The sequence below is a fragment of the Ambystoma mexicanum genome, chromosome 1p (genome assembly GCF_040938575.1).
Source record: "Ambystoma mexicanum isolate Mex_15411 chromosome 1p, UKY_AmexF1_1, whole genome shotgun sequence".
Lineage (NCBI taxonomy): Eukaryota > Metazoa > Chordata > Amphibia > Caudata > Ambystomatidae > Ambystoma > Ambystoma mexicanum.
Window position 1 is genome coordinate 353,261,811 of NC_090921.1, and position 27,690 is coordinate 353,289,500.

General features: G+C 44.2%; 1 protein-coding gene across 1 annotated transcript in view; it reads left to right on the forward strand.

The window, feature by feature from the left end:
• The window catches only part of LOC138482856 (sodium/iodide cotransporter-like), a 570,535-nt gene that overhangs the window by 39,759 nt on the left and 503,086 nt on the right, over positions 1 to 27,690 (forward strand). The window contains exon 5 of the mRNA XM_069613845.1: positions 15,662 to 15,816. Coding sequence (XP_069469946.1) covers positions 15,662 to 15,816 — 155 coding nt within the window. The remainder of the gene's footprint in view (positions 1 to 15,661; positions 15,817 to 27,690) is intronic.

Below are 27,690 nucleotides of genomic sequence, written 5' to 3' on the forward strand. Positions count from 1 at the left end.
AAGGAAATACAAAAATCAAAAAGGAAATACTATGAAAACCAAATCTTCAAAGCACCAAACACCCAAAAAGAACTCTTTAAAATCATAAACAAAGCCCCTGGTTCATTTTTCAAAGATTTATTTGACTGGAGCTGTCATTCAAATGAGGCCCAGTTCCTCTGAGCCACAATGGATGATCCTGGGAATTGCCTGGCCTTTTTAATCACAGTGGTTCATGAGAAATTGATAATTTTAGCGCCAAGCAGCACTTTAAAGATATAGAAAGTGTCATTTTTAAAGAGGAATTTTGGGTTTTCAGCAGAATAATGCTGGCTCTTTCACTTCACTCCATGTTAAATGTTGCAGAGCACACTGCCACATTACTGCAGCGAGTACTCTTTTCCACCCCACCTGAAATGTGTGTGGCAGGGTGGGGCAGCCATTTTCTGGTTGTTACAAAATGCAATTTAGAGATCTTGGAGTCAGCGCAGCCATTTTGTGCTGTTTCTTACACCAATGCAACAAAGTGATGTAGCATAGCACAGCTGAGTGGGTCAAAATTATCCAACAGTCTCCCCCAAGCCCCCCAACTTCGTCTGGACTTCCATTTGTGGGGGAGTCGGGCAAGTGGGATTTTTTTCTTTTCTTGAAAAAGCAGGTTTAGTCGGCTATGAGTCCTTCTCCCATCAGTGAACAATGTGGCACGCTCTCCTTGCTGCCTCTGGTTGGAATGTGAAACGATACCCCCAGCCTTCTCTCAGGTTTTTGTTTTCTGTTGTGTAGAAACACCCTGGATTTCCTTGGGTTTCTCCTTCCGGGTCCCCGAGGAGGTCCTCCTTGGTAAGGCCGGTATAATCAGTGCAAATCTATAGAACAGAACACAAACCGGTTATGACAATTTTCCCACTAACTGTCCTCCAATCGGGATGACAGCAGTGGGACATACGCATGCATTCAGTGACAATTTGAAATATTCCTATGCTTCAGATGTATCTCCCACTGGGTTTTCTGTAGGATCCTCTATTTGCTGCAAAGTGTGCATGGGGAGGCAACTCTTTAGCTGATTGTTGTGGACCCACTTCTTTTCTGTCAAGTCACCTTTGGGGATGCAGATTCTTAAGGCGAGGCCTGGGATGGTGACCTCTCCTTCATTTCTGAACTTCCATTTCCCACCGTAGCACTGGGGCTGACCAGAAGGCTTTCTCTAGGATTGCCAGGACCCTGAGATTTACTTTCCAGTTGGGACCGGGCTTGGCAATAACTGGGATCCAAATTAATCTCGAGTCAGTGGAGGATGTGACTGCCCAGGTAAAAGGCGGAAGGAACATCTTGCACGGCCCAACTATTGTGTTCTATGCTTTTATCGCCTCTAGAAAATGTTATCATACAACTGCTAAGCAAAAGGCGTTTGGAACGGGGAGTTTTCAGACCCCGTGCCCATTGATACACTGACTCAACAGCGTGTAGGGTCTGGTCTTTTGGGAGTTTCTTGAATAATACTTTGCTGATGAAGCTTTCTTCGCTATTCAAGTCCACTTGGGCGAGGACAGACCCCTTCCCGTCATTTAACTGAATCAGAAAGGAGAGCTGTTCACCCTTCTTCTGAATGCCAGCTACACTTTGTGCTGGTTGGTTCTCAATTTTAGCTATAGAATTGGGATTTTCAGATTGTGAATTAGTTTAGAATTTCAGAGTATTTCCTTCCAGTGTGGAATGCCACTTGAAACTGGAAGGAAGGTTAATTTGCAGAAATGGAGAGGAATTCCCATTACCAGTTTGTTGTCCCACAGCAATTATGGTAATATCGTGTATTTCATTATTTTGAAGATGAAACTTAATTTAATCTGGTTTTCTTTCAACCATGTGGCATGTGCCATTTAGACTAACATGGTTGACACTGTTTTAATTTGATTGGCCTGTGAGCCTGGGTCCAGAGTACCTTATTCACACAGTCTATTAGGGGAGACAACCTACGGAGGATGTCATTCCCTAATAGACAGGGGGTTCCCTCCGGCGCCACGACTATGACCGGATGCGTCATCTTGTGTCGCCCTATTTTAATTTCCAACTCTGCAGTCCCATAAACAGGAATTTCATTCCTTTCAAAGTTCTGAAGTTTTCCAGGAAGAGGGGTGATAGGGATCTGGTATCTCTCCCCCCTTCCTGAATTCAGCTTATCAAAGGCCCTCTTTGACAGAAGAGTTGCTTGGGATCCAGTGTCCACCAGTGCCGACAATGTACACTGCCCTTGTATCTGGAACGGGGCATAAAATCTTCCCTCCTTCTCCTCAAGGGGGCAGAGATAATGTGCGTTTTGGGCAAGTTGGTTTGTCAATTTCTTGATTCTTGATTCCGACAAAAGGGTAGTTTGGGCATGATTCTGTGTGGGAGCTTGGGGATCTGCAAGAAAAATATGACAGTTGGATATTTGGGGAGTTTCGGGCTTCCCTGGTTCTGATTCTGGGCTGCCCCCCCCTTTTGGAGGCAGTCACCAGAATAGGTTTAGGCAGGGTGGTTTTCTTGATTATCATTTTGGGCTTCAATGATGGGCGATTTTAACTCAGTCCCCACATTCACCCAGTCTTCATTAGGATCTCTTGGGACCAATTTTACTGGTATCAGGTAATAGAATCGTGGCAAAAATGTGGCAGGTAAAAATAAATGCAGCAAGAATGCTGTGGTTTGACCCAGTAAAGGTGTACCCCATTATTCCAGTGGAGTGGGGATTGCGGGGGTGTCCCCCGCTCACCTTAAATGGTATAATGGGTCCAGGGGTTGCAGGGGTGGCCCTGCATCCTTTACATGATTGTGGCGGCAAAACCACAGCATTTTTGCTGCAATATTTTGTATTCATGACCATTTTTGCTGCGATTTTAAGACATGGAACCATTTTTTCCCCCGTCCCAGAAGAAGAATATCTTTTTTCCAGAATCCTCTGAGGATCCTTCCCCTGCAAATTGGTGGACACTAAACTCCTCCACAAAATGGGTCTTTTTGGGTTCTTTATTTCTCCTACCCACCCTATGTTCCTTGGGTTGCAGACTTTCGGGGGCAGGAGATTTTGGTTACGGTTCCTGGGTGTCCTGGGGCTTTTCCCAGGTGGGGAAAGCTTCCTCTAAGGATTTACACCTCCCTTCCTCCCTTGCCTCCTCCTCTGGAACCAGTGAGTTGTCGGGGTTCTCTCTCCGTCATTGTTCTGGAGTACCAGACCCTTGGTTTGTGGGGTTCTGAGCCGCTATCTTCATCTGAGGGTTCTTTTGAGCCCTCAACATGCAACCCAGATCCTGGGACAGGTTCTGGACCTGTCGCTCCAGTTGAGACACCCGTTCCGGCTGGTACGGGGGTCTCTGGTCAATCCTAGGGTCTCCCATAGTACCATGGTTTTGGAAAATGTGGGAAACCCTCCCCCCTTGGCCAACCCTCTCCCGGATTGGGCTGTCTGGGCTCTGGAAAGTAGGGTGGTTCTGTAGGTTAAGGATTTGAGGGTACTGGGGAAAGAAACTCAACCCGGCATTTGGGGGATTAGTGCCCTCCTGGGAAAAGTTATGAGTTAAGTTCCCTGGGGTGGTACCTACCTGGTTGGATCCCCCTCCTTGTGCTGGGGGATTCCACACATACCCCAGGATGGGTTTGTTACCCTTGTATCAGGGGCTGATGTAATCAGGGGAGTTAGGGGTCCCATTTGTGGTATGACCTCCCTGACTACCGCCTGTCTGGGATTGGCCCGTGGGCCTTCTGGTTCTTTGGCTGGATGGATTTTGTACAGGTATACTTTTAGGCCCCCCCATCTCCAGATCTAAAATGGGGGCAACCTTTACCTGTGCCACCTTAGCAGCAGCAGAGATGTTGGCTGGTTTGGGGTTTTTGTTTGTGTTCTTGTGATCTACAGGTTTTTGTACCTCATAAATACGGGTCACCTGTTCTATGACCCAGTCCAGTGATCTCTTCTCGTGAAAGTCCCTCACCAGTGGGTCATTATATATTTGGGGAGTTTATGGAAGAAGGTGGTGATGAACTCCTGACTATCTGTGCGCACCCTCCTGGTGGTGTGCGCAAAGGCACGTTTGAGCTCCTGCACAAATTCTTGTGGGGCCTGATCTTCCCCGCACTGCAGATTGTAAGCCGCCTTGCGGGCCTCCTGGGGGTTTTTTATGTGGTTTTAAGATGGCCGCCCTGTAGGTGGGCCATCTTGAGTGGTTCTGATCCTCCAGTCCCGCAAAGAAACTTGAGTATTCAGGAGAGAAGGTCCACTTCACATACTGTATGCAATTCTGGCTGTCCTTCAGATGAAAAGTGTCCATCTCTGTAATTCTAGGTGTTCCCAGACAGAATACTTTGCATTTTTATGATATGAAGTGATAACACTCCTAATGACCTTGATCTGATTAAGGGGATCTTTTTGCATAGCTGTCTTAATTTTGTTTCCCTTTTTCATTTTAGTCAACCGAGTCCACTCGTCCTCAGACTCAGAGGCAGTGCTACTGGAGGTGGCCTCTTGATCCTCTAGGCATGCTCTGATTCTGCAAGCTTGAGAAGGGCTTGCAGAATGTTGGGGCCTAGTTTCCCTATTCCAGTGGTGCTCAGAAGAGTCTTCTGACTCTCCCCTGCTCGCAGGATTGGCAGAGTACCCCCCACCCCCACTGCCCTAACTGGGTAGAGGTCTTCAGGATACTCTTTTTGGGCTTTATTTCCTGGTGTTCCACACCAAATTTCACAAACTGTTCTTTGGGGAGGTGGTACTTTTGTGGATCCAATTCCCTGACTCTCCCCTCATAGGAGTCTTCCTGGTCAGAGATATTAGCCCTAACATTTGGGGATCTGTATGGGGACGCCCGTCCATGTATTTCTGGGGGGCGCTGATCTGTCAGTCCCATCTTACCAACTCTATTGAATTTTACCATCCCCATGGCCCCTGGTTCATATGATCCAGTAGACATGAAGTTGGTAGAGTTCACGGTATTGAAGGGGGTTGAGTCCCTGAGTACAGGGGTCATTATGTGATGATCAGGGGTTCCTCTGTTCCTCTCTACCTTTTCTTTTTCAGACCCTATTTCCTGGTGATAAGCAAAAATCTGAGCCTTTTGTTCCTCTATCAAGGCCTTACTGGTCTCAATGATTCGCTCTTGCATTGCTACTTGTTGGTGGAGCACATCATTCTTTTCATGGAGAGCCTTATTGTCTCTCTGCGCTTCCTGCCTGGTCTAGAAATATTCCGCCAATTTCTGCTGCAGGAGACTCACCTCCTGAGTTTTAGCATCTTTGGTCTGGGTGTTCTCTTCCAGAGCACCTTCTACCCGTCTGATGTGCTCTAGTAGCTTCCCATATTCTGTCTTTAATTCATTGAGCTCCTGGATGGCCAGCTTTTTTCCCTCTGGCTTTCTTTTAACTGGCTTACTTCCTGGGCTAAGGTGTCTCCCTCCTGACTTAGGGTGCCCCTCTGTTCCGCCTGGTCGTCCCTTTGTTTTTTGATGGCATTGGATTTCTGGCGCTCCTCATCAAATTCTGTTTGAGCGTGTAGGTCTCTCATAATTAATTTATTATTTTCATCTTTCCAGGTTTCTATCTGGTTTTGTAGGGTAACTATCTGTTCTGCACAGGCTCTATTATAATTTAATTGTTGCACCAGTTTCTGTTGACTGTGTTCCAGAGAGTCAACCCTTTCCTGACAATCCTCTTTTAGTGCCTGGAATTGGGTCTCTTTCTGTAGGAGAGACAGATCTGCTTTTAATTTTGTGACATAATCTCTAGATTCTGCCTGTAATTCTTGTCTCTTTGTAGCCTTTGTTCAGCAAAGTCTAAATAATTCTGGATTCTCTCTATTGATTGCATTTGATTCTGTGCCAGAACTATGTTTTCAGCATGCTTTCCCGCATCACTCCTATGTGGAGGTATAGGTAGGCAATTCTGGAATTTTTTCATTGCTCCTCTATGATTTTGGTATAATGGGCCCTTGTATTGCCATTTATCCAGGTTCATGGCAGTGACCTGTTCTGTGATTTCCAGCAGCCAGACATGTTCATTCTGTTCTGGCCACTCACCCCTGACAAAAAGCTTGTGCAGGAGGTGCTCCCTAGCCGTACTAATTTCTACAGGAATCGCCATTTTGGAAATATCAATTTCTTTATTAATTATTTTGCGGTTGATTTACTTTTACTTTTACAGACCAGCCTGGTCTTGGAGTATTTGATTTGGGAGGCGCTTGTACAATGTAGCACAGTACACCAACCAAGGAAAGTGTCTCTACCCTGCAGGTTAGTCCGCTGTGCTAGACTGTCATGGGTGGTAACTCAAACTCATAATCCCGGACGAGCCCCCAAATCTGTTAAGTATTTCAATCAGGCGATACACCCTGGTCTCAGCTTAGTAAGCAGCGCACAGCTGAAATGCTTATTGTATTATATATATAGGTTCAATATTTTTAGTGATACACCACTTATATCACACCCCTTATTCAAATGCCCCAGGTCACAATGGACCAGGGATCAGGCTGGTTGATAAACGTAATATTTATTTATTTATTTCAAATTAAAAGCAAACATATACTTTTAGTAGGGAGCAACAATCACCAATGTGATGACAGTAACAGATAGGAAGGTATGTAATGTACTGAAATTCACTTTTTAGCTACACAAAATATAAAACACCAGAGAAACAAACACTTTTGGCTTGGATGGAAAGATGCCCTTTAAGTTAAGTTTCCCCCTGCAGTATTCCTCAACCCACAAATAAACAATACTAAATAGATACAAGGAAGCAGCGCAGGGGCGTTGCTAGATGGGGGTTCAAGGGGCTATAGCCCTTGATCTTTTGGTTGTAGCCCCGGATAGAATCTCAGGAGCTACAGCCAAAAGACTAGCTAGCCCCCAGTCCCAACAGTTCTGACATCAGCGTAGCTCCGAGTCTTTTCCAGACCTAACAACTCCCCTGAAGCAGCGGGTAATCAGGAATAAGGAATAGAAAACAGAATTTGAATCTAACCTTCCCTCCCCAAACAAGAGAGAAAAACGGATTTGAAATCTTACACTTTAAAATGATATTCGGAAATAGCTGCATAAAACAATGAATGTGTGCAAAAATCCTTAAATCAATACAAATCTCTATGAGAGCAACATTGGAAAGATACTAAGAATCATGAGCTATATTTTGAGCAAAAGTAAACACTTTGAATCTGAATGGAAGGTTGAAAATAATTTAGAATAAAAATCACACATGGAAAACTTTATAGGTTTTAGGTATAATCCAGAGTTGAAATGGTGTCTTTAGCTATTAAACTGAGGAAGATATGCAAGGATGAATGAGAGGCGTTTTTAGAAAAATCGGGTAGTGAAAACAGAAAAGAAACTCAGTTTGGACAAGAAAAGATTTACTATGATTTTACTCTATGCTAGAGCATTCCGGCCAGAATACCAAGCGGGGACACAGTAAGCTCTAGAGTTGATTCATGACTTCATTACCAGATCCCCAGCGTCCTCTCCAGCGAACCAGTCGGATCACTCAAAGTAGGATTGATAGTTTAAGATTGACACAAGATAAAAATGACTAAAGAGATGGTGCTTAGCAAAATAAATCAAAGACAGGATTGCAATAAGGATTCTGACAAAGTTACAAGTTATTAAGGTATGATAGGATGATAGAATGGTTTAGAGATTGGCATGAGACAAGGCAAGGTATGCTATGCATTTCTATGATTCCTATTAATACTTGCAGTCCACTTTAATTTAGGATTTTGGACCGCCAAGGGTTCTGGTCATCACACGGATCGAGTCTAACCAAGTACAGCTGGGCAACTTTGGCAGGACAGGATCATCTGGGCCATTCTGGTCACTGGTCTGCACTGGACTGGCCATTCTTTTTACTGGAGACTGGAGATCAGTGGGATGGCAAGTTTGCAGGCATGCATCTAGAAGTAGCATGGCAGGTTGGATCAGGATGCTTCCCTTGGGTTTTTGGGATTTTTTGAATTTGAGGCCTAGCTGAAAAGAGTTCAGCAATGCATAGACCTTGGCTTTGCAATGAAATCTGCAATCAGGATCAAGTAGGATGAAGAAATCAGGAACCGGATGCCACACAGGAAATCAGGAAGAAAGTCAGGAATCAGTGTATGTGTGCTGCCAGGTAACCTTATTTATCCTACCAAATGACATCACTACAGTATATGGCAGAGACAGGCTTATTACGCACACCCATAATGCTAGGATTGGGCAAGAGCATAGTTTCTGCTTTTCTCATCACTGATTGGATCACAGAAAAGGATGTCATGTTTATGGGATGATTTTTACAATGACTGGAAACCTCCCTTAGCTACTGGAACCAAAATCTAACTTTCTCACAAATACATATTTATACAGTTATAACTTCTGAGAAAATCAAATACACAGGTTACATATGTTGTGGGTCATATTTCAATCCAAACCCCAAGTCTGTGGGACCTGGTTTTGCCTTTCTGCTACATTTTGGCAATTTCACCATGAAAAATTTGGCCTAAAATTTCCTAACTTTGTACGCAGATGTGCATTTACCCCTGGGGTGTGTGTACAAAATGTTATGTGCGGAATATCAATACTTTCCATACAATCTGTCATTCTTTACAACTTCTGTTCCTTATGCAGTAATGAGTACTGCCAAGTTTTCAAAGAAAGAGCATACAATTAGATTTAAAACTACACAATATTCATATTTTTCCTCATTCTTGCTGCTGCTGCAAAGTTAAATGTCTTTAAAGTTCAGTTACAAAATAGGCTTTTTAAAACCAACAGGAAGTCTATTGTCACTTCATCAGTTTTTTTTTCTTTTCCCCACTGCAAGCACATGTCAATTCATTTGAAGCAGGATGAGGGGCATCTCTCTTGATTGAAGTTTAATGCCCCTCACACTTGACAGGTGAGAGTCTCAGCCTGCTATTGTCTCAGCCTGGAGCAAAGACGAATGTCTGATGCGACTTGGGAAGTCCCTTTGTCCTGGTTCATTCAAAGCCTCCAAGCTAGCAATTAGCCTTTCCTGTGCCAGAAGGTTATGAGGTTTCACTGTTACGCTCACCTGGCTCCCACAGGGGCATCGATCTGAAATGGACAGCTGCGGTCTCCACCAATGTGACGCGTAGTGCCAAGATGACGGACTGGAGAGATGACGGACTGGACTGGCCCACCTAGCTTCATTTGCAAGGTCCGTAGGAATATTCTTCTGCAAATGGAATAAGGGAATTAACCACCCGTGGAGTTGAGCATTAACCCCCCCACCCCTGCTGTTCTCCCCACTGATCACCTTTGATGTCCCCTCTTATAGTCTCACCTAATGGTTTGGAAAGATGAGCTCTCCATCCTGCATTGAGCGCGGGGGCGCATAGATAACCAGTTGCTACACTGGCTCGAAGGAATTGGTGAGTTCCAGAACAATATTGACTCCGAGATTTCCGGCAAGACGTCGTAAGTATGTAGTTCGTAAGAGTTGAAATGTCTGACTTTCACTCTTGTCTGATTCCTTGTAGGTTGCAGCTTGACCCTAGCCAAGAGTTCCTCGTGGCAACCGGTAATATTCAGGTAAGGATTTGTATTATCCAACACAGTTCGATAAAATAATGTCAGTATGTAACTGTTGCTTTCTCCCTTATTCAGGCGCTGAGAGAAAGTATGAGGTCTTGGGGAATAATGCCTCTGGCGGTAAAATCAGGTAAGTCTATTGTGGTGAGGAGGTTTCCCCTTGTTTGCCCCTTTGTTTCACCTTGCTGTCCTTTTGTTCCCCTTAGGGGCCGGGGTACGGCGAGGATGCAGTGGAGGCTGCGCCGACCCGTGGAGAGGAATAGTACCCCCGGTGGTAAAATCAGGTAAATCTATGGGGGGTAACTAGTATTGCCTCTGTTTATTCCCTTGGCTCACCTTGCTGTTCTTGTTTTCCCCTTCTGCTGCGGGAACATGCAGAAGGATGCGGTGGAATGTGAAGATGTTGCGAAGGCCAGTAAGTTCAGCGCAGCGCTGCAGCAGGCAAGGCGACGCGCATAAAATAACTTCTTTCTTCCAGCTCGATGGCGCGATGGATCGGGAATTCAGGTAAGGGTCAGAGGTATTGCTCTTGTTCTAACCTTTTCTCCTTCTTTCTCCCTTTTTCTAGGAGCTCCAGACTTGAGGCAGGCGTGGCAGAAGACTGGATGCAGGCACAGTGAGCGTTACGCTGCTGGATGCAGAATAACGTGAAGCGTGTGCTGCTCTTCGGGCGTGGTTTAAATAGCCTCCAAAGTAGTCCCAGGTAAGTATTCCTCCCCAGCCCCACCCGAGTAAAAAAATAGTCCCTAGGTAAAGTAGTCCTTCCAAGCCTCTTTTGGCTTGGAGCTCTTGCAGCATGGTCTGCATCAGGTAAGTTTGCAGCATGGTCTGCATCAGGTAAGTTTTAATCTATGAGCCTGGTGCCTATGGCACCAGGACTGACTCTCCATATGCGCCAGGCACCATAGACACCATGACTGCACCCAAATAGTCCCTAGCAGGGGTTGTTGGGCTTGCTTGGAATAACTTGATGCCTGCTTCCGGGGTTGCTGGAGCAAGTTTTTATTTTATTTTATATACTTTGCCAACTCAGCCTGGGTTTTTAGCTTTTATTTTCTCCTTTTAAATCTTGAATTTAAACCTATAGAATTAAAACAGTTTATAGGTGTATTTTTATCAGTGACAAATCCTTTTACATTTCTAAGTAATCAATCCTGTGCACAAAAATGTACTTTTAAATAGGCGATTTTCCCCCTTCAGTCAGGAAAAAGCTCATTTTACTATTTCTTTAAATTTGGTTATCATCTCCAGTAAATATACACTTTCTGCAGCTATAGTTCTTTTGGTGAGTGCTGGAATTGTTTTGCAGTATGGATACAGTTACAGGCATCCATTTAGAGTATTTCTCTGGACAGATGATTCTTGATACTATTGCAAGTCTAAGAAAATAGACGCGTTTCCTGTATAAAATGAAAACAAAGCCCCTGGTTGATTTTTCAAAGATACATTTGACTGGAGCTGTCCTTCAAATGAGGCCCGGTTCCTCTCAGCCACAATGGATGATAATGGGCATTACAGGACCTTTTTAATCACAGTGGTTCATGAGAAATTGATGAATTTAGCGCCAAGCAGCACTTTTAAGGTCTAGAAAGTGTCATTTATTAAAGCTGCATTTTGGGTTTTCAGCAACATAATGCTGCCCCTTTCACTTCACTCCATGTTAAATTTTGCAGAGCACACTGGCACATTCCTGCAGTGAGTGCTCTTTTCCACCCCAACTGAAATGTGTGTGGCAGAGTGGTGCAGCCATTTTCTGGTTGTTACAAAATGCAAATTAGAGAGCTTTGCATGCACAGGAGTCAGCACTGCCATTTTGTGCTGTTTCTTGCACCAATGCAGCAAAGTGATGTAGCATAGCACAGCTGAGTGAGTCAAAATATCCCAAAGAACCAAAACCCTACAGCAAAAGAAAATTCAGATGTTCTTTCTCTCACCTCGCCCCAAAGACCCGGAAAGAGTTACCAAAGAACATACGTAGCAAAACAAATCCCCTCCTATTCAGAAAACTCCTCAAATCCTGGCTCTTCACCACATGACTAGAAGAACACCTATGGGGGCATATACACAGTTTAAACAATGCTGAGAGAAGAAACCGATCCTCCCAAACCTCATAAAATACCGCCCATAGTCTCGGGAGGATAGCTCATGGGCAACATGCTCGTCTTGGAAGCAAGATGACACGGAGCAACATAGGTTCGATGCCCAGGTCCGCACTTAGAAACCTCTGGGTATTAAGCACGTTAGAAATAACCTATCATATCATAAACAGAAGTTAAGGAAGAACAATCTAGGGCATATCAATTTACGAACTGAGAGATAGATATGATAGAACGATACCAAAGAAAAATCACAGATAGATCGGGATGGAAGGGCAAGGATGATATATCAATAACACCTTGGCCTAAAAACTACACACAAGCAACAATGGACCACAGACAGAAACAAGATAGCAAGGGAGTGGGTGATTGCTAATTTACAACACCAATACCAGAGTAGGGGACAAGACACACCCCTACTTATTACACTAAGTCCAAAACAACACAGCGGGGAACGTCCCATGCCACCACTCATAACAATTAAATGGACAGGAAAGAAAGAAAAAGTGAAAATAAGCCTACCTATAGAACAACCGGATGCATAGAACAAGAATTATAAAGACTAAGAGACATAGACCCCACTAACTCTATGCTCAAATATCTGCATAGCTAACTCACATGAAAATCCACACAACCATCCTTTCACTCAGCAAAATGCATGCACTTCACCACACCACAACAACAAACAAACAACACATAAACTGTACCAACAGCACACAAGTTCTCACAGCGGTCCGATATTCACACCAAAGCTCAGTGCACGGTGAAAACCGAACTGAAGCTGTCAACAGCACACCACTCTCTCACTTTCCTATTCCCTGTTCACCCGAATAACCCATTCCCGTTTCTTGTTTGCAGATCCGCCTGAGCACCTGGGGGACATTTCCATTGATGGTGCGCAGTGAAAATACCTTTAACATTAACATATTCAAGAATCTTCTGAATGTAGAATGTAGTACTCTTCCCTTACCTTGCATTCATCAACAGCCCCCTCACTCAAAGTGCCTTCCCTAGTGCCCTCTAGACTTGAATAATCATACTTCTTCACAGGAAACAAACACTGGACCCTGGTGACCTCGGCAACTACCACCCCATCACCCATCCTCCATTTCTAGTTAAGAACCTTGACAAAGCAGTAGCCGCACAACCCCTACAATACATCGATGCCAACAACCTCCTTCACTCCTACCAATCCAGCTGTCAACAGTGGCCGTCCTTACCTCTGGGTTCTCCTAGACCTCTCATCTGCATACCACACAATAGACCAACAGACACCCACCAACATTCTACATTGCCGCATGGTAATCCGCAAGACCGTCCTCACCCCGTTCAAATCCTATCTTAATAAATGCCATCAATTCAATCAAATGTATCCCAGCAGAACACCAACTCCACCCATCACTGTACTGTCCTGCAAGGTTCCACCATCTCCCCTTTAATCTTCACTCTTTACATGGAACTGTTCGGAACCCGCCTGGCTCCACATAAAATCCTCATCTACCAATATGCAGCAGACACGCAGCTCTACCTCAAGCTCCATCGGAAAAAACAAGCTCAAGTCCTGCCTCACATTGATCCAGTCCTGGATGTCCAGTGCTTACCTGAATCTAAACTCCATGAAGATCACATTTCTAATATTGACATACAGCACTGAACACCCTAACATCCAGACCTGCCTCTCCACTATGAACCTCAAGGGCTGCTGGCTGACCACCTGTTCAAGGTCCATTGGGTTCTACATCGACAGACACCTCTCCTTCAAAGAGCAAATAGCAAGGAAGACTCAAATGTCTTGGTATCAACATTCCTTCCTACAGAAAATCATCACAGCAAACAACTCCCAAATTGTTGTCCGAGCCTGTTCTCTCCCACCTGGATGGTGATAATGGCCTTGTGGAAGGTTTTTTAGTGGCCACCTCCCACCACACCTCAGATGTATCCTAGATGTTGCAGCATGACTCATCAAAGGACTCTACAAATCTAACCACATCCCCCCGAACATCATCAAACTGCATTGGCTCCTGCTGCAAGCACGTACCACTATCAAATGATGCTGCATCGTCTGCAAGGACATCACTCTCAAGTTATCAAGCTAACTTGCAGACAGGCTCAGCATCTCCATAGGCCTCTGATTCACCAGAGGCAAGCACATATGCAGACTTGAACACTGTCAGCACAGGAAGGAAAGACTTCCCATCCCCTCGTTGTTAGCTGCCTGCTCCCTTGTATTGATCCTTGGCGGCTTGCTTCCCTCGTTGTATACCTCCACATGTGAAAACCTCTGTTGCTTCGTGAAGCGATGTCTGCGCTCAATAAATACTCCATATATCTCTATATATAATGATTTGCTAGTGTGTGTATGCAAGGTATAATGGAGAATCTGTGTTATGCTGCAGGTAAGCGTCTGCAAGTTGAGAAAGAATACTGAAATGTGTGTTTTTGAAGTGGTGATGTCAAGCAGTACAGTATGGGGAAGTTCTGCTATGGGTGAGCACCAAGAAAGGTGAGTTGATGTGTGTGTTGCAAGATGAGGTTCCATGGAGGCTGGGTTGCATAAACCCGCGGCAGGCAACTAACAACATTATACTGGCCTGCATATGTGTAAGCATTGGCAGGCTTTGTTTGTTGGTAATTTCTTAATTTGAAGGTTAAAGAAGAGATGAGGCTGTAGGGTAAGCCAGGAATCCTGCTATATTTCAAAGGTTGAGTGGCATGTGGTTGCTAGGGGGTGCCAGTGCCGAGGGACGTGGCACCAGCCAGGGTAGGCGGCAGAGAGCCAACTGTCAGTAACAAACATTGTCGTAGACATTGCAAACGTTGAAAATAAATCAGGATACCAGAGACATAACATAATATCCTAAACATTTAACAGAGGAGTAAACATTGCTTTGCATAGCATGGCGAATATAGCACAGTACGTAAACACTTAGAAGAAGTGGAGGCCAGTAGGCAGCTCAATGTATATAGGTAACCAGTCCTGCCTCTCTCATGAACTATAAAGATGCTTTTGGGTACCAGCATCCAGATGGGTTGGCTAAGGCCGGGACACGTCCACATCACTTCGATTTGAAAAAAAGAGTGAAAAGGGTGACCGTAAACAATTATTTTCTCAAAAGCCTGCAGGAGCAGACACTGTGCCTGCCAATAGGAATACATATATCAAATAGGCCTCCTGTTGCTGTGACTGGATAGACATGTTGTCAGGGGTGAAAATTGTCTAAAGTTCTTCAGTGCAAGATGCGAAAAGGTCGATGTCAAGCCAATGCTGCTCAGGGTTGAATGTATACCAGACAGATGTTTTATAGATGTTCCAGCACCTGGGTGCTTTGTGACTGGGGGGCAGGGGGTGGGTGACGCTCTGCACCTGCTTCGGGGCTGTTAAAGGATGACTTTATATACCATGATATCTTCAACTCTTAACCCTCGTGAGAATTAATGACATATGTTCTCAGCAGGGATAGTCTCACAATATAATAAAAGGCCAGATGTATGTTTGTACGATGCAGTAGCGTGACCTGTTGTCACCGCTAGAGGGAGCTGTTGCCTTAGGATATGTAGAGACAATGGCAATTTGCATAGCTTCACCTGTTGTCACTGCTAGAGGGAGCTGTTGCCTTACGATATATAGCGGTCCTACTGTGTTAATGTGAACAATATGCAATTGTATCCAGTACCAAGACGCTGACAGGAGAGAGGCAATACGGGAGGCATATTGCCTCTAAAAACATCAATTCTGTTCCCATTGCAGGGAAAGAGTTGCTTAAATACCAGGTCTAGTTTTCAGGATTTGAATTACCTACTTAAATAAATCTGATCCATATTCACTGCATTCAAACAGATTTTATGCAGATGTCCGGAAACAGGGAGTTGATTTGGTTCTCCGGGTGCCAGACTTTGACACCCCCCTGCTCTAAACAGATTCAATGTTGGCATTTAATTTGCTTTCCTCCCCATGGACGGTATGAAAGTAGAATGTCAAAATGTCTTCCTGTTTACAATGGAAAGCTTGCCTGCCCAGAGAACGTGCTCTAATCTATCTGTCCCCAACAGGGCGGCATGAAAGCTGTGATCTGGACGGATGTCTTCCAGGTGCTTGTGATGATATGTGGAATCTTCGCCGTGGTGATCCGGACGACTATAATTCTCGGCGGAGTTGGGACTGCATTTGAAATCGCTGACAATCACTCCAGGATAAATTTTGGCGAGTATGTATGTTTCCTATTATTTTAATGGTTACAATTATAATAATATGACAGCACTGTTGAGGCTGTGGCACTATGGTTTGGCACTATGAATAGGCTTGATCTTCATTTTACACATAATAAAGCTAGAAAATTACAACTTTAGTTCACAAGAAAATGCTATTTTTCCATTGATTTCTCATCTCATTAAAAAAATCTTGGGGCAAGAAAAATGGATAGATCAATAAAGATACAATTTAAAAAAAATCTATAGAATCTTGAATTCCTGCCTTAAACATAACAATAATATATGTAGATATGTATATGAATGTATGCACAGGAGTGACGGTTTGGGTATGTTGTGTTAGAAGGGGGATTGATTCAGGATAATGATTATTCATAGTTCAGCAACGTTTAGACAACAGTTTCATGCTGCTAATGTTTTAGCTCACTGCTACCATTGGTATGGCCTTGTAACACATAGTCAGACTGGTATGCTTCACTGTACCCTCATGTAAGAGGGTAGACCATAGAGTAGATTCATTGTCTATGTTGAGATGCCATTTATGGGTGCACGTGATGGCCCGCTGTGCTCAAGGATGTGCTACTACATATAGTCCTGCTCCGCCTATTACATGCCAATCTCCTCGAAGAGACAATTTGTCGCAAAGGCAGATAAGACCCAAGCCCTCTAGCCAAGATGCATGGCCGCTTTGGGGCTGCAGTGGGATGTGCCCTGTGATGAGGGTTGTTGATGTTGTGTGTGATATTCCACTATGTGTCATGAACTGTGTTACCCTCCGTTTTGTTAGAGTACACTACTTACTTCCAAGGTTAAAAGCCAGGAAACAAGCATGCTGTTTTCTGTCCTGTTTAAAAAGGAAAACATCCAAAGTGAAGATACTATAATCCTATTTGATCATGATTCGGACTGATAGAAATGTAAAACAGAGCAGAAAGTACATCTGATCGCTAGCGCTCCTGTCAAAAAAAGAAACCTTAAAAAATGTGCAAGTAAATAATTGAACACCAAAACAATAAGTAAATAATTGGTTGCTATAAAGAAGATATTTAGATTGCATAAAAACAATCTTACAGAAAAAATTGATACTTTATTAAAAGGGAATTTAAAAATGTTTCAAAATGTAAATTCAGTTAATAGGCAAACAAATAATATCACGGTAAAACCGTTCGGTTAATAATTGAGATTGGATTAAGATCAAAATTAGCATTAAATCAACAAATGGAGTTTAATTGAAAAAAAATACTGAACAGTTTTTACTCGAAACAGCAAAATGGTGAAAACGTGACCATTGTCTTCCTGCAGGAAGTCACTCCTCTCTTTCTAGAAATGTTTGGAGTGTGATGGAGAATTCATGTAAAAAGAAAGCTTTGACACACACACATACTTGTGAGGCTCACTCGAAATTGGCTTGGTTGAATGATATATGATCTGTAAGCTTTAACAAGTGTGGTTTGGTGGCGAGTACTCTGTCAATGGATGCTTACCATACAGTGAGAATACATCGTAACTCTGCAAAGCTGTAAGGGAAAAACTTAAATATTTATTAAACCAGATTTCCTAGAGTAGTTGTATCAGCTAAGCCTTAATCACCTGGAATCTAATATCATCTTCTTAACAAATAAGAAGTGACTGCCACCAGTCTTCAATGGCTGCAATTCCTCATTGACAACTCAGGCACCTGCACTTGTTCATGTGTAGAAGCTCAGTGGTTTCGACATTAGCCAATGTTATTGAAATAGTAATTAAAATTACAGAAAACACCTTTGAGTCTATCAGCAAGAAATCACAACACAAGTGTAGAGAAAAGCATTGTGTAGGTTCCTGCAAAGACACTGTGGTAACCATGAATAGCACTTGCATACTCCAAGCCTCATGAGGGTTCAGGCGAAGGTATGTAGCCTTTCCTGAGAGGATCATGCTCAACCGAGTCTAAAGATTTGGAGCAAGGAAAAAGGGAAAGTAGATCAACACCATGCATGTCCTGTATTCTAAACTAATTTCGGTTGCCTCATGGGGTTGTTGGTGTTCATCTCTAGAACCATTTCTGACAACCCCCACCAGGACTGGCCAAACCATCCCGTACTGTTGCCAAATTCACCCACTCTACCCCCAATGTTCACCCCTTGTTGCACATGGAGTTCAGATTGTCACAATACACCATATCAACAGTCCTGTGATGTGTTCAGGTCTGACCTGTCATTTTGAGGATGAAGCGAGCACCGAAGAAGGGGACTGTGAATGTAGGGTTTTTAGAATTATTGTGATATCATAATGGATACACATAATATTTTAAGTGTATGATTTATTGAACTCACTTTTCCAACACGGTGGAGACTTTTTGTTTGTGTTTAGAACAGTGTCCTACTCCACCCTGTTTAATAGGACCTTCCCTACTCTTTTGTATGCACGGATCATGATAATAGCCTATGTAAGGACTGTGTTTCGCTAATGGAGAACGATAGCGTTAAAGACAATGGGCCTCATTACGAGTCCGGCGGTAACCGCGGCGGTAAAACCACCTGGTTACCGCCGGACTCGTATTACCATTCCGCCTCCGTGATTCCCGGAATTACCGGGGCATTACAACCCCGGTTTTGCAGGAATCACGGAGGCGGAATGGTGTTAATCCCCATTCCCATCGAGTCCTGTGGGATTCGATGGGAATGGGGATCATGGAAACACCGGCAGCATCTCGTAATGCTGCCGGTGTTTCCTCGTCCACCTGCAGGCGGGCGGTGTTAAACCCGCCAGGTCAGACCTGGCGGGAACATCACCTCCCGCCTGCAGGGGTCGGACTAAGGCGGCCCGGAAAAAACGGTGGCGGCGGGTTTACCACCACCGTTATTTCCGGCCCGCCTGGGTCGTAATGAGGCCCAATGTTATTATTCATTGTGCTTGCTGTTCAAAATTAATTGAAAACGCAGGGGCTAACAGTCTGTGTAAGGAATGTGCCTCACTAATGGAGAGCAATACAGACATGACAACACTCTCCCGCATTGATATTTGGGTTACAGCCATAATGGCTTTAACGTGTTTATAACAACACTTTTACAGACCGTGCTACGGACATCAAACTGATGATCCCCAGCAGGATGCTCACCAATGGTTGGAAATATATTATGCAGATAGTTCGCTACATAAAATATGTTACGAGTTGGGCCCAAGAAACTAGTAGATTTGCTGCGCTTGACGCAGCGGCTGATAAAGATAAGGATTGGTGTAGGTGCTGAACAGGGCTTGTCTAAAACATTATTGACTATAGAATCGGTGAATAAACCCCTTTTGAAAATAAAGCAGTTTAGACGCATGTGTCCGATGGGCGTTAGAAACATCATTGAGAAAACAGTTCCCAAGTGGGTGGGGATAAAGTAGATCTAATTGAATGCCTAATGGAATGTCGACATGTTTGCTTATCGAAGCGGTTGTGTGCAATGTGTCTGTGCAGTAATCGCATGTACTACGGAGCTTGTAGCAGGATTGATTGTTACAGTGCTTTAATGTGAATACATTCTGAATAAAAATACATGTTTTAAATGTTAATAAAAATCTGTTTATGAAACCTGGTTTTGTCTTTGTGTTGAGTGGTTACGGGGTAACATATCTGACTGAAGCTATCAAAAATATTTTATAAAGGAGATGTTGGTAGTTATGGAGGGGCTGACAGCCTGTGCAGTAAACTGTCAACCAATCAAGACTTCAGGAGAGGGGGCCTACACGCTACACAAGCCAGCCCAAAAGCAGTTTAAATAGCGAATGACCGTGCTATCTGACATCAATCAAAAATGGAAGGCAGATATTATGGATTTGCGCCAGTTCCGTGAAGACAACAATGGCGACGGCTTTTTAAGCACATGTTTAACAAAGGCAGAGTCCCTGCTTACTACAGACGTACGCCAGTTAGAAGTTTTTAAATAAGCTGCTACAGAGTCTTCTAAAGCAACACTGGGTGCATCACTCAGTAACACACTCTGAAGTGAAATCCTATATTGTACAATGTTTTATGCAAACTTTTACCAGATAGCTCTGGTGATTTTTCATGGCTAAAAATACCCGTAGATATGTGGAAGTGTTACCCGCATTAATAAATGTGTATAACAACACGCATCATAGATCTATTAAAACCACTCTGGCTGCAGAATTCCCTGGAGGTCTGGAAAAAACTGTACTGTGAAAGACTTTTTAAAAAGACGACACTTATGCCTATCAAAAATGTAGGCTCATGGGCGGATCTCAAAACACAATGGTGTTTTTATAAAGGGATATAAGCAGCACTACAGCAACAAGATATTTATCGTAAATGGAGTGACTCAAAGGGCGGGCCTCTATATATACACACTAATTGATTATTCGGGTGAGGTTTTTCAAGGTGTTTTTTGCAGGGAGGAGATCCAGAAAGTCAGTAAAGACCAAAGGCGAGTTTATAGAATTAAAAAAGTCATAAAGAGTAAAGTTTGTGGAGCCAGGAAACAGTATCTAGCCAAATGGCTGGGGTGGCTTGACAAATTGAACACTTGGGTACCCGTCGGATCGCTAGAGGCCACAGGTGTGTAGCAGGGTGGCATGGAGTCTGCACCTTTCTATATTATGCTTCCCAGCAACGCTTTAGCCGAGACATTCCCAGGCAACAAAATACCCAACTTTACTGTGAAGCTTCTAAACCCGTAAATTTGTAGGGGCAATGGACGGTGGCACTCATTGAAATTCAGTACGTCCGATCATGGGACTCTTTATCCCCAGGGGAAGGCAGATTTATCATAAAACTAACAAACCCTCTATGGCTCTGTCTAGGCGGCTTCCCAGAGGGGTATTATCCAAACATACAGGAACTTGTCAGAGTCATCAACAAAGCCGTTTCAATCATACCCGAGTATGGAGATACGATGCTGCCGCTAGACCCACAAAATCAGAACCTATTTTTATAGGGGTCAGATGCATCTGATAGGTTTTCAACAACGGGAAGACTGCGTATTGGGAAGCGTGCAACACATTGGAGGTAAAGAACCGTGAGACAATACCTGCACCGATATGAACAGGGGCTTTTATAGCTTCCTGATTTAGAGCGATATCATGGAGTATCAAAGGGTGGGAGATAGCTATGCCCTGCTACTTAGAACCGTGCCCATTAAAGGGAACAACAACAATATTGTGAACATTCAATACAACAAGCCGGAGTAGGTACCCATGTGTTAAAACCATTTCGACACCATCAACAAGCAGATAATGGACAACCAGGGGCAGTTTGTATCATTTAAATACAGAATAATTTGGCTGCAGTTGCACTTCAGACCGATCCGGCTTAAAGACTAATAAAACAGCATTATAATTGCTGTGGTGAAGAACTATGGAGACCCCGGGGCATATATGTAATATTCCATGAACAAGGCCGGTTAAGACGATCAGCTGTATTTTAGGGGCACCCCTGTTATGCATGGTGCAGTGCTCGGCAGAATCTTTAGAAGAATTTTTAGATGCTCTTCCTATGTCGCGGATTTGAATAGTCAAAGCTGCACGTGAAAACGGCTGCCACTAATATTGCAAAAGATGTCATGGGAAGCTTGTCAACGACAGTTGCTGAGAGTCTCACCAAATAGAGAAAGGAGGGCCAGGATGGATCAAGACTCATTTATAAAACACGTAGGAGCGTTAAGAGAAAAAGGTCAGCATCGCTGCTGCGCAGCCCTCCCAAAACTCACCAAGAAAAGCAGATCAAAAGCCTGACGCGGACAGCCGAGTAAGAAGAAGAAACGTGTTATCCCTAGAAGACACAATGGTGGTGATATCTTTTAAAGAACAATGGTGTTATGTGAGAAACAACAAAAACAATTATATTGGCCTTGTGACAATCCTAACGTACAAGCACAAAACTACCAACTTCACTAATACTCCCACACACCAAAACCACGCCTCACGCCTCAGAACCCGATACCTAATCCGCTTCACCTTTTCCAAAGTCTCTACGCTAGAAGTGGAAAAAATCATCCTCAGCCTAAACCCTCAAACTGTCAGGGCGACCCTTGCCCCGAAGAAATCATCAAAGACGCAGCTAGAGACCTCTCACCATTCATCACCAAATGTATTAAGGCCGCCTTCTCATCAGGTACCATCCCTAATAACTTTAAAGAATTGTGGGTCCTCCCTTTACTCAAAAAAACCTCCCTAGACCCGACGATACCCACTAACTACAGACCCATTACCATCATCCCCTTTTTGCTCAAAATATTAGATAAGACAAATAAAAAAATATCTTGAGCAAAACCACCTCCTGGGAATCCGGAAATCAGGCTTTAGACCCCAACATGGGACAAAGACAGCTCTCATTGACCTTATGGCCCAAATTGACACTCTGAGAGATAATGGGAAAACAGCTCTATTGCTTCTTCTAGACCTCTCCGCAGCATTCGATCTAGTGGATCACAGAATTCTCTATAACCACCTAGACTCGGCTGCCCACTTCTCCCAATCTGGATTGAGTCATTCCTGAGCAACAGATCAATGCGTGTCTTCTCCACCTCAGCCTCCGCCGACCTCATCCCCATCACATGTGGGGTCCCCCAGGATTCATGCGTCTCCCCTACACTCTACAACATGTTCATGAAGCCCCTGTTTGATGATCTGGACGGTCTGGGTATCACCTACACTAATTATGCTGATGATACCCAGATCCTCATCCCGTTGACGGGAGATTACAACAAGGATTTGGCCTTGGTGAACAGGGTGTACCTCATCATCCAGACATGAATGGCTTCCCACAGTCTATGCCTGAATTTTGACAAGACTGAACTCATCATCCTCGGATCCACCCCTAACCTAAAGAAACTGGAACATATCTACTCGAGCTTCACTATAGATGGCAACCCCATCAAGGTAGCAAAAGTAGTGAAAACCCTAGGAATCTACCTAGACTCCGCCCTCTCCTTCCATAAACAGGTTAGCTCCATGGCCTCTTCCACAGCCTACACATGTAAGCTTATAAGAACAGCCAAACCTTTCCTATCCACTGAGAATTGCATTACCCTTGCCAGAGCCCTTGTTTTATCAAAACTTGACTATTGTAACGCCCTTTATGTTGGAGCCAACAAACAGATTACTAAAAAAATCCAGACCTTGCAAAATAATGCTCTCAGGGCAGCGCTCAGCATCCCCAAGAGAGCACATATCTCCAACATCAGGAGATCTCACAACTGGCTCACCACCACCGACAAAATCTGGCTCAAAGTAGCCTCAGTAACACACAAATGCCTCAATAATGCTGCCCCCCACTACTTAGCTGACAGAATAAAAAGATACTCCCCTAACAGGCCCACCAGAACTTCCAATGCTAACTTGCTTACAGTTCCCAGGTTCAACCGATCCAAAATGGGCGGTAACAGCTTCCAGGTGAAAGCAGCCCAACACTGGAACTCCCTACCACTCGCCTTTAGGACACCCCAAACCTACCCCCTCTTTAGACGTAACTACATCCAGTGGCTAAAGAATAACGACCAGTAACTGACCTGCCTTTGCATTCTATGCTTCTATGTAAATATGTATATTTGTAAACTGTATATCATTGTATCCATCGCAACTGTATTAACCTATGCATACACTGTAAATTACTGTACAGCAATGTTACCAAGCTGAGAATAACCTTACTGCTCCTGCGCCCTCATACCTTCGGGTCTGGTGCGCAATATAAATAAATAAACTAAACTAAACAAAACAAGTTAGTAAGTGAAGGCGTGGGTAGAGGGAGAAGTGCAGGAGTGGGATGCCCAAGGTAGGGGGGGTGGGCAAGTGCTGGGGGGGCCAAGATGGCAAGTGCCAGGGGAAAGAGAGGGAGAAGGGAGGGTGAGTGCGGTGGACAGGGTGACCCAGGTTAGGGCTAGTCCGGGGAAGGGAGTCCGAGGGCAAGTGCTGGCGGAGGATGCTGGGGGGAATGTTAGGGGGATGGTCTGGCCCCTGTGTGACTCAGTAGTGACCAGGCCCAAGTTGAAGCGGCAGAGGGAGCGTTAAGGGGAGAGGGAAGGAAGCAGAGAAAAGAAAAGTCTTGAGAAGTTTCTGGAACTTAATAGATCAGTCTCAAGTCTGAGAGGGGCAGGGAGGACGTTCCAGAGGGAGGAACCAGCCGAGGGAGGGATCTACCTCCAACTCTCTGCTTGGAGAACCGTTTGACCAGCAGGGAGTTGGAGCTAGAGGGCCAAAGGACTTTGGCATGGAGGTATTTATGGAGGGAAAGCTGGATGTAGAGAGGTCCTAGGACCCAGACAGCCTTGTGGATGATGCATAGGGTCTTGAATCTGATCCTTGTGGTCACCAGGAGCCAGTGGAGAGATTTTAGGGCTGAAGAGATACAGATTCTGAGCTTGAGGGGGTGAATGGAGGAAAGAGGCTGTTGCAGTAATCCAGGTTAGAGAGAATCAGGGCTCTAGGGACGTTGAGCTTCTGGGGGAAAGTGAGGAAAGGCAGACAGCCCCTGAGGAGGTGGAGATGAAAGTTGCACTTCTTAACAAGGCCCGTGATGTGTGGAGAGAAAGAGAGAGAGAAATCAAAGATGATCCCTCGTTTTTTGCCTTTTGTCTCACAAGTGGGTGAAGGGAGGGGACCCAAGGAGGCTGGCCAGAGAGTGGGGAGGAAACAAGGAGCAGGTGCCCCAATGAGAAGGATCTCCATCTTACTGGCATTAAAGCAGAGATCTTTGGTAGAGCACCATGCCTGCATAGCAGTCAGGCATGAGAGTGGAGGGGGTGCAGGGGGTAGAGGATGGCTTGAATGAAAGCTGTGTGTCATCTTGATAATGCTGGAAGTGAGGGGAGAAGGTGAGGATCAAGTGGGCCAGAGGGGGCAGCTACATATTAAAGAGCATGATGATAGGATAGAGCCTGAGAGACGCCACAGGCAGAGAGTGAGGTGGAAAAGAGAAAAGGACCCATTTGCACTTGGGAGTGTCTGTTTGAAATGAAGGAGGTCAGCCACGCAATGCCCGCTCTGTGATGCCAAGTATATCATGGAGACAGTTAATAAGTATGGAGTGGTTTACTCTGTCAATGGCAGAAGAAAGATTGAGGCAGATCAGAACAGAGGGTGTTTTTGAGTCCAGGTTAGAGAGCAGGTCTTCACAGGTGTTAAGGAGAGCAGTTTCTGTGCCTCTGGAAGCCCTGAAACCGGGCTGGTGGTCATCGAGGCAGCCAACCATTTTGGTGTGGAGTGTCAATTGGGGGATGACCAGCTTCTCCATGAGTTTGCCCAAAAAGGGGTGACAGAGATAGGGGTCACTGGCTTTGCTGTCTTGACCTCATACTTTTAAAGCTTTAATATTGAAGTGTCTGATTGATTTTGTAGCCAAGCTATAAACACTTACAAAATCATCTACACATTTTTAACTTGTTCCCAAGCGCTCTTCTCAAAATATCAAAACCAGTTCTAGAACATAAGCTCTGTGCCCAGGTGATATCACACACACACACACACAGAAATACAATCCGGCACTACCAGGACCACTGCATTATCCTGGCTGGCATTCAAACCCACAGAGCATTCTAAGAACACTGTACATTTTTAAACACATCATTAAAAGCTCATAGCTGTTTAGTTTAAAATACACAGCCTAGTCCCTTTGCGTGCATTCTAAGCACTATAAAACATCTTTAATCATAGAGGGCCTGAATAACAATAAATACAGTATCACATGCCCTTATATGTATGCTTGAATAAAACCACAAAGATTGTAGATATTTAGAAAAATAAACAAACCAATACCTTAAAGCTATCTTAAAATATCCCAGTGCTCACCGTTTTAATGTTGTTGAAATCAGCTTGAATAAATACCTATGCCAGTTTCCAATTAAAAGGCTTTGCAGAGGGTCTCCCAGAACTATGGGATCAGCAGGCCAACACTCTTAACAGAATTCCCAAGCCCAGGCAAAAGGGGCACCACTAATGCAGTCAGGCTCCCCTTTTAAGAGGTGAAAACACATCCTGTCTTGATATGGGCAAAATCTTCCTCGGGGCCAGCCCTTTGAGAGCAAAAATACCCAATTCAGCCCAAAATACAGGTTCTATTGTGCTGAGCAGTGATCTCATGCTAGTGACAAATGACACCCTCAAAGTTTTAGCATATTTATTCTAAGCAGTGAATTTCATATACATTTGGGATTCAAGTTAGAGAATATTACAAAGCATAAAACAAAGAGCAATGCAAAATATAGTGAAACATGGAACTTAGATAAACATAGAGAAACATAAAGAAATATAGAGAAACATAGAGAAACACAGTCTTACGTCCCTTAATCTCAGCCCTGAGAGACCTGGGTTTTTCATAGAAAAACAAGGCTGGAGGACACCGTGAGAGCCAATTCCGGGCACCTGACTGTACACGAATCAAGTCCACAGGCGATCTCCCCCTGATCCCATGTGTGCATGGATATTTTATAATCTCTTGCTGTCAGTCACCATGACGCATAGTTCCAGAACTTTCCCTGTGAGGCTGGTTCATGGAAAAAACCCAGCTCTCTCTGAGATGCTCCCTGCTCGCTCCTACCCCCTCCCTTGGTTCCCATCTGCGCTGGCTGAGGAATGTCTTATCAGTACCTTCCCAGAGAAAAGGAAGATTAGCTTGGAGCCAGGGCTACCGTTAGTGAGGCTGAATATTCTAAGGGAAGCAGGGATGTATTAACCCCATCTGCAAGCTCTAAAAGGCATGCACTCATAGCTTAGTGTTTATAGCGCTTAAGACTGGCTATCTAAGCGCTATATAGGTGCCATGATGTTCCAAACACTCCAAAAATACCTATTAGGTACAGAGCTAGGGGCCCTCCCTGCCTGTCTATCAACAATGCTTAATGTGACCTATTTCATACTAGGCCTGCATATTCCTTGTAGCTCACTACTGCATAATGGAAGTGCTACAACAGACTACTGTCAGCATTTTTAGCACATACTTTGAATACACTATTGGCTTTCAGCGGCTAATGCTGTCATCTAAAGCCCTGATTGGCAAGGTTGCAATTTCGTGTATCACTACATTCCACCCCTATTCAACGTTTGTGCGACAAATGCTGACTAATACCTATCAATATAGTATTAAGTGCAGTGATAAAGACCTTGGGGCTTTGCAAGAGGTTTAAGCAAACTATCTTCTAGCGGTTAGTTAGCGTGGCATGCAAGGTAAAACACTACCTAAACAAAAATGCACACAAAGTGAACAGTGACATATACCCTTGCCAAAACCTGGCCTACACAAAAATACCTACACAAAGTGAACATGGACATTTACTCTAGCCAAAACCTGGCCTACACAAAAATACCTAAATCAATTTTGTATAACTGATTGTCAGTTAAAAAGCAACATGCAGTTAAAATTTCAAGGCAATCCAGTGTAGTCTAATCTACAATGCACTATTGCATTTATGTATGGTTACCAATTCTAAAACCTGGCAGCCTTTCACTCTAAGGGCCTACCCTCCCCCTGATCCCAGGGCATTCACGCGTGACTGTGGGCTGTGTGACTAGACACTTCCCCCCAGGTAGGTGGAACCCAACCAGAAACCATCTAATTTCGTGAACAAGGTGAACCCATGGGCACCAGGTTATCTAAATAAAAACAATTCTACTAATTTACATCAAAGCATGGCATGTGTTATTCATGCAATCAAAAAGCAAGCAATTCAATCCATATGTATGCTGGTAACTGTAGCTCTGCGTGCCAGTGTGTGGAGGATGGTTGCCCCCACCCAGTAAAAAGCCAACACCTGCTGATTTAACAATGTTTGCCATACAATGCATTGTGTGTATTTAGCAGTCTTGTTGACCTGCCCTATGGCAGACAAAAATGTCTTCATGTCTAAAATTCTGTCATCTTCAATTGGCTGTCAATACTTGTAGCAGTGCTGGGCATA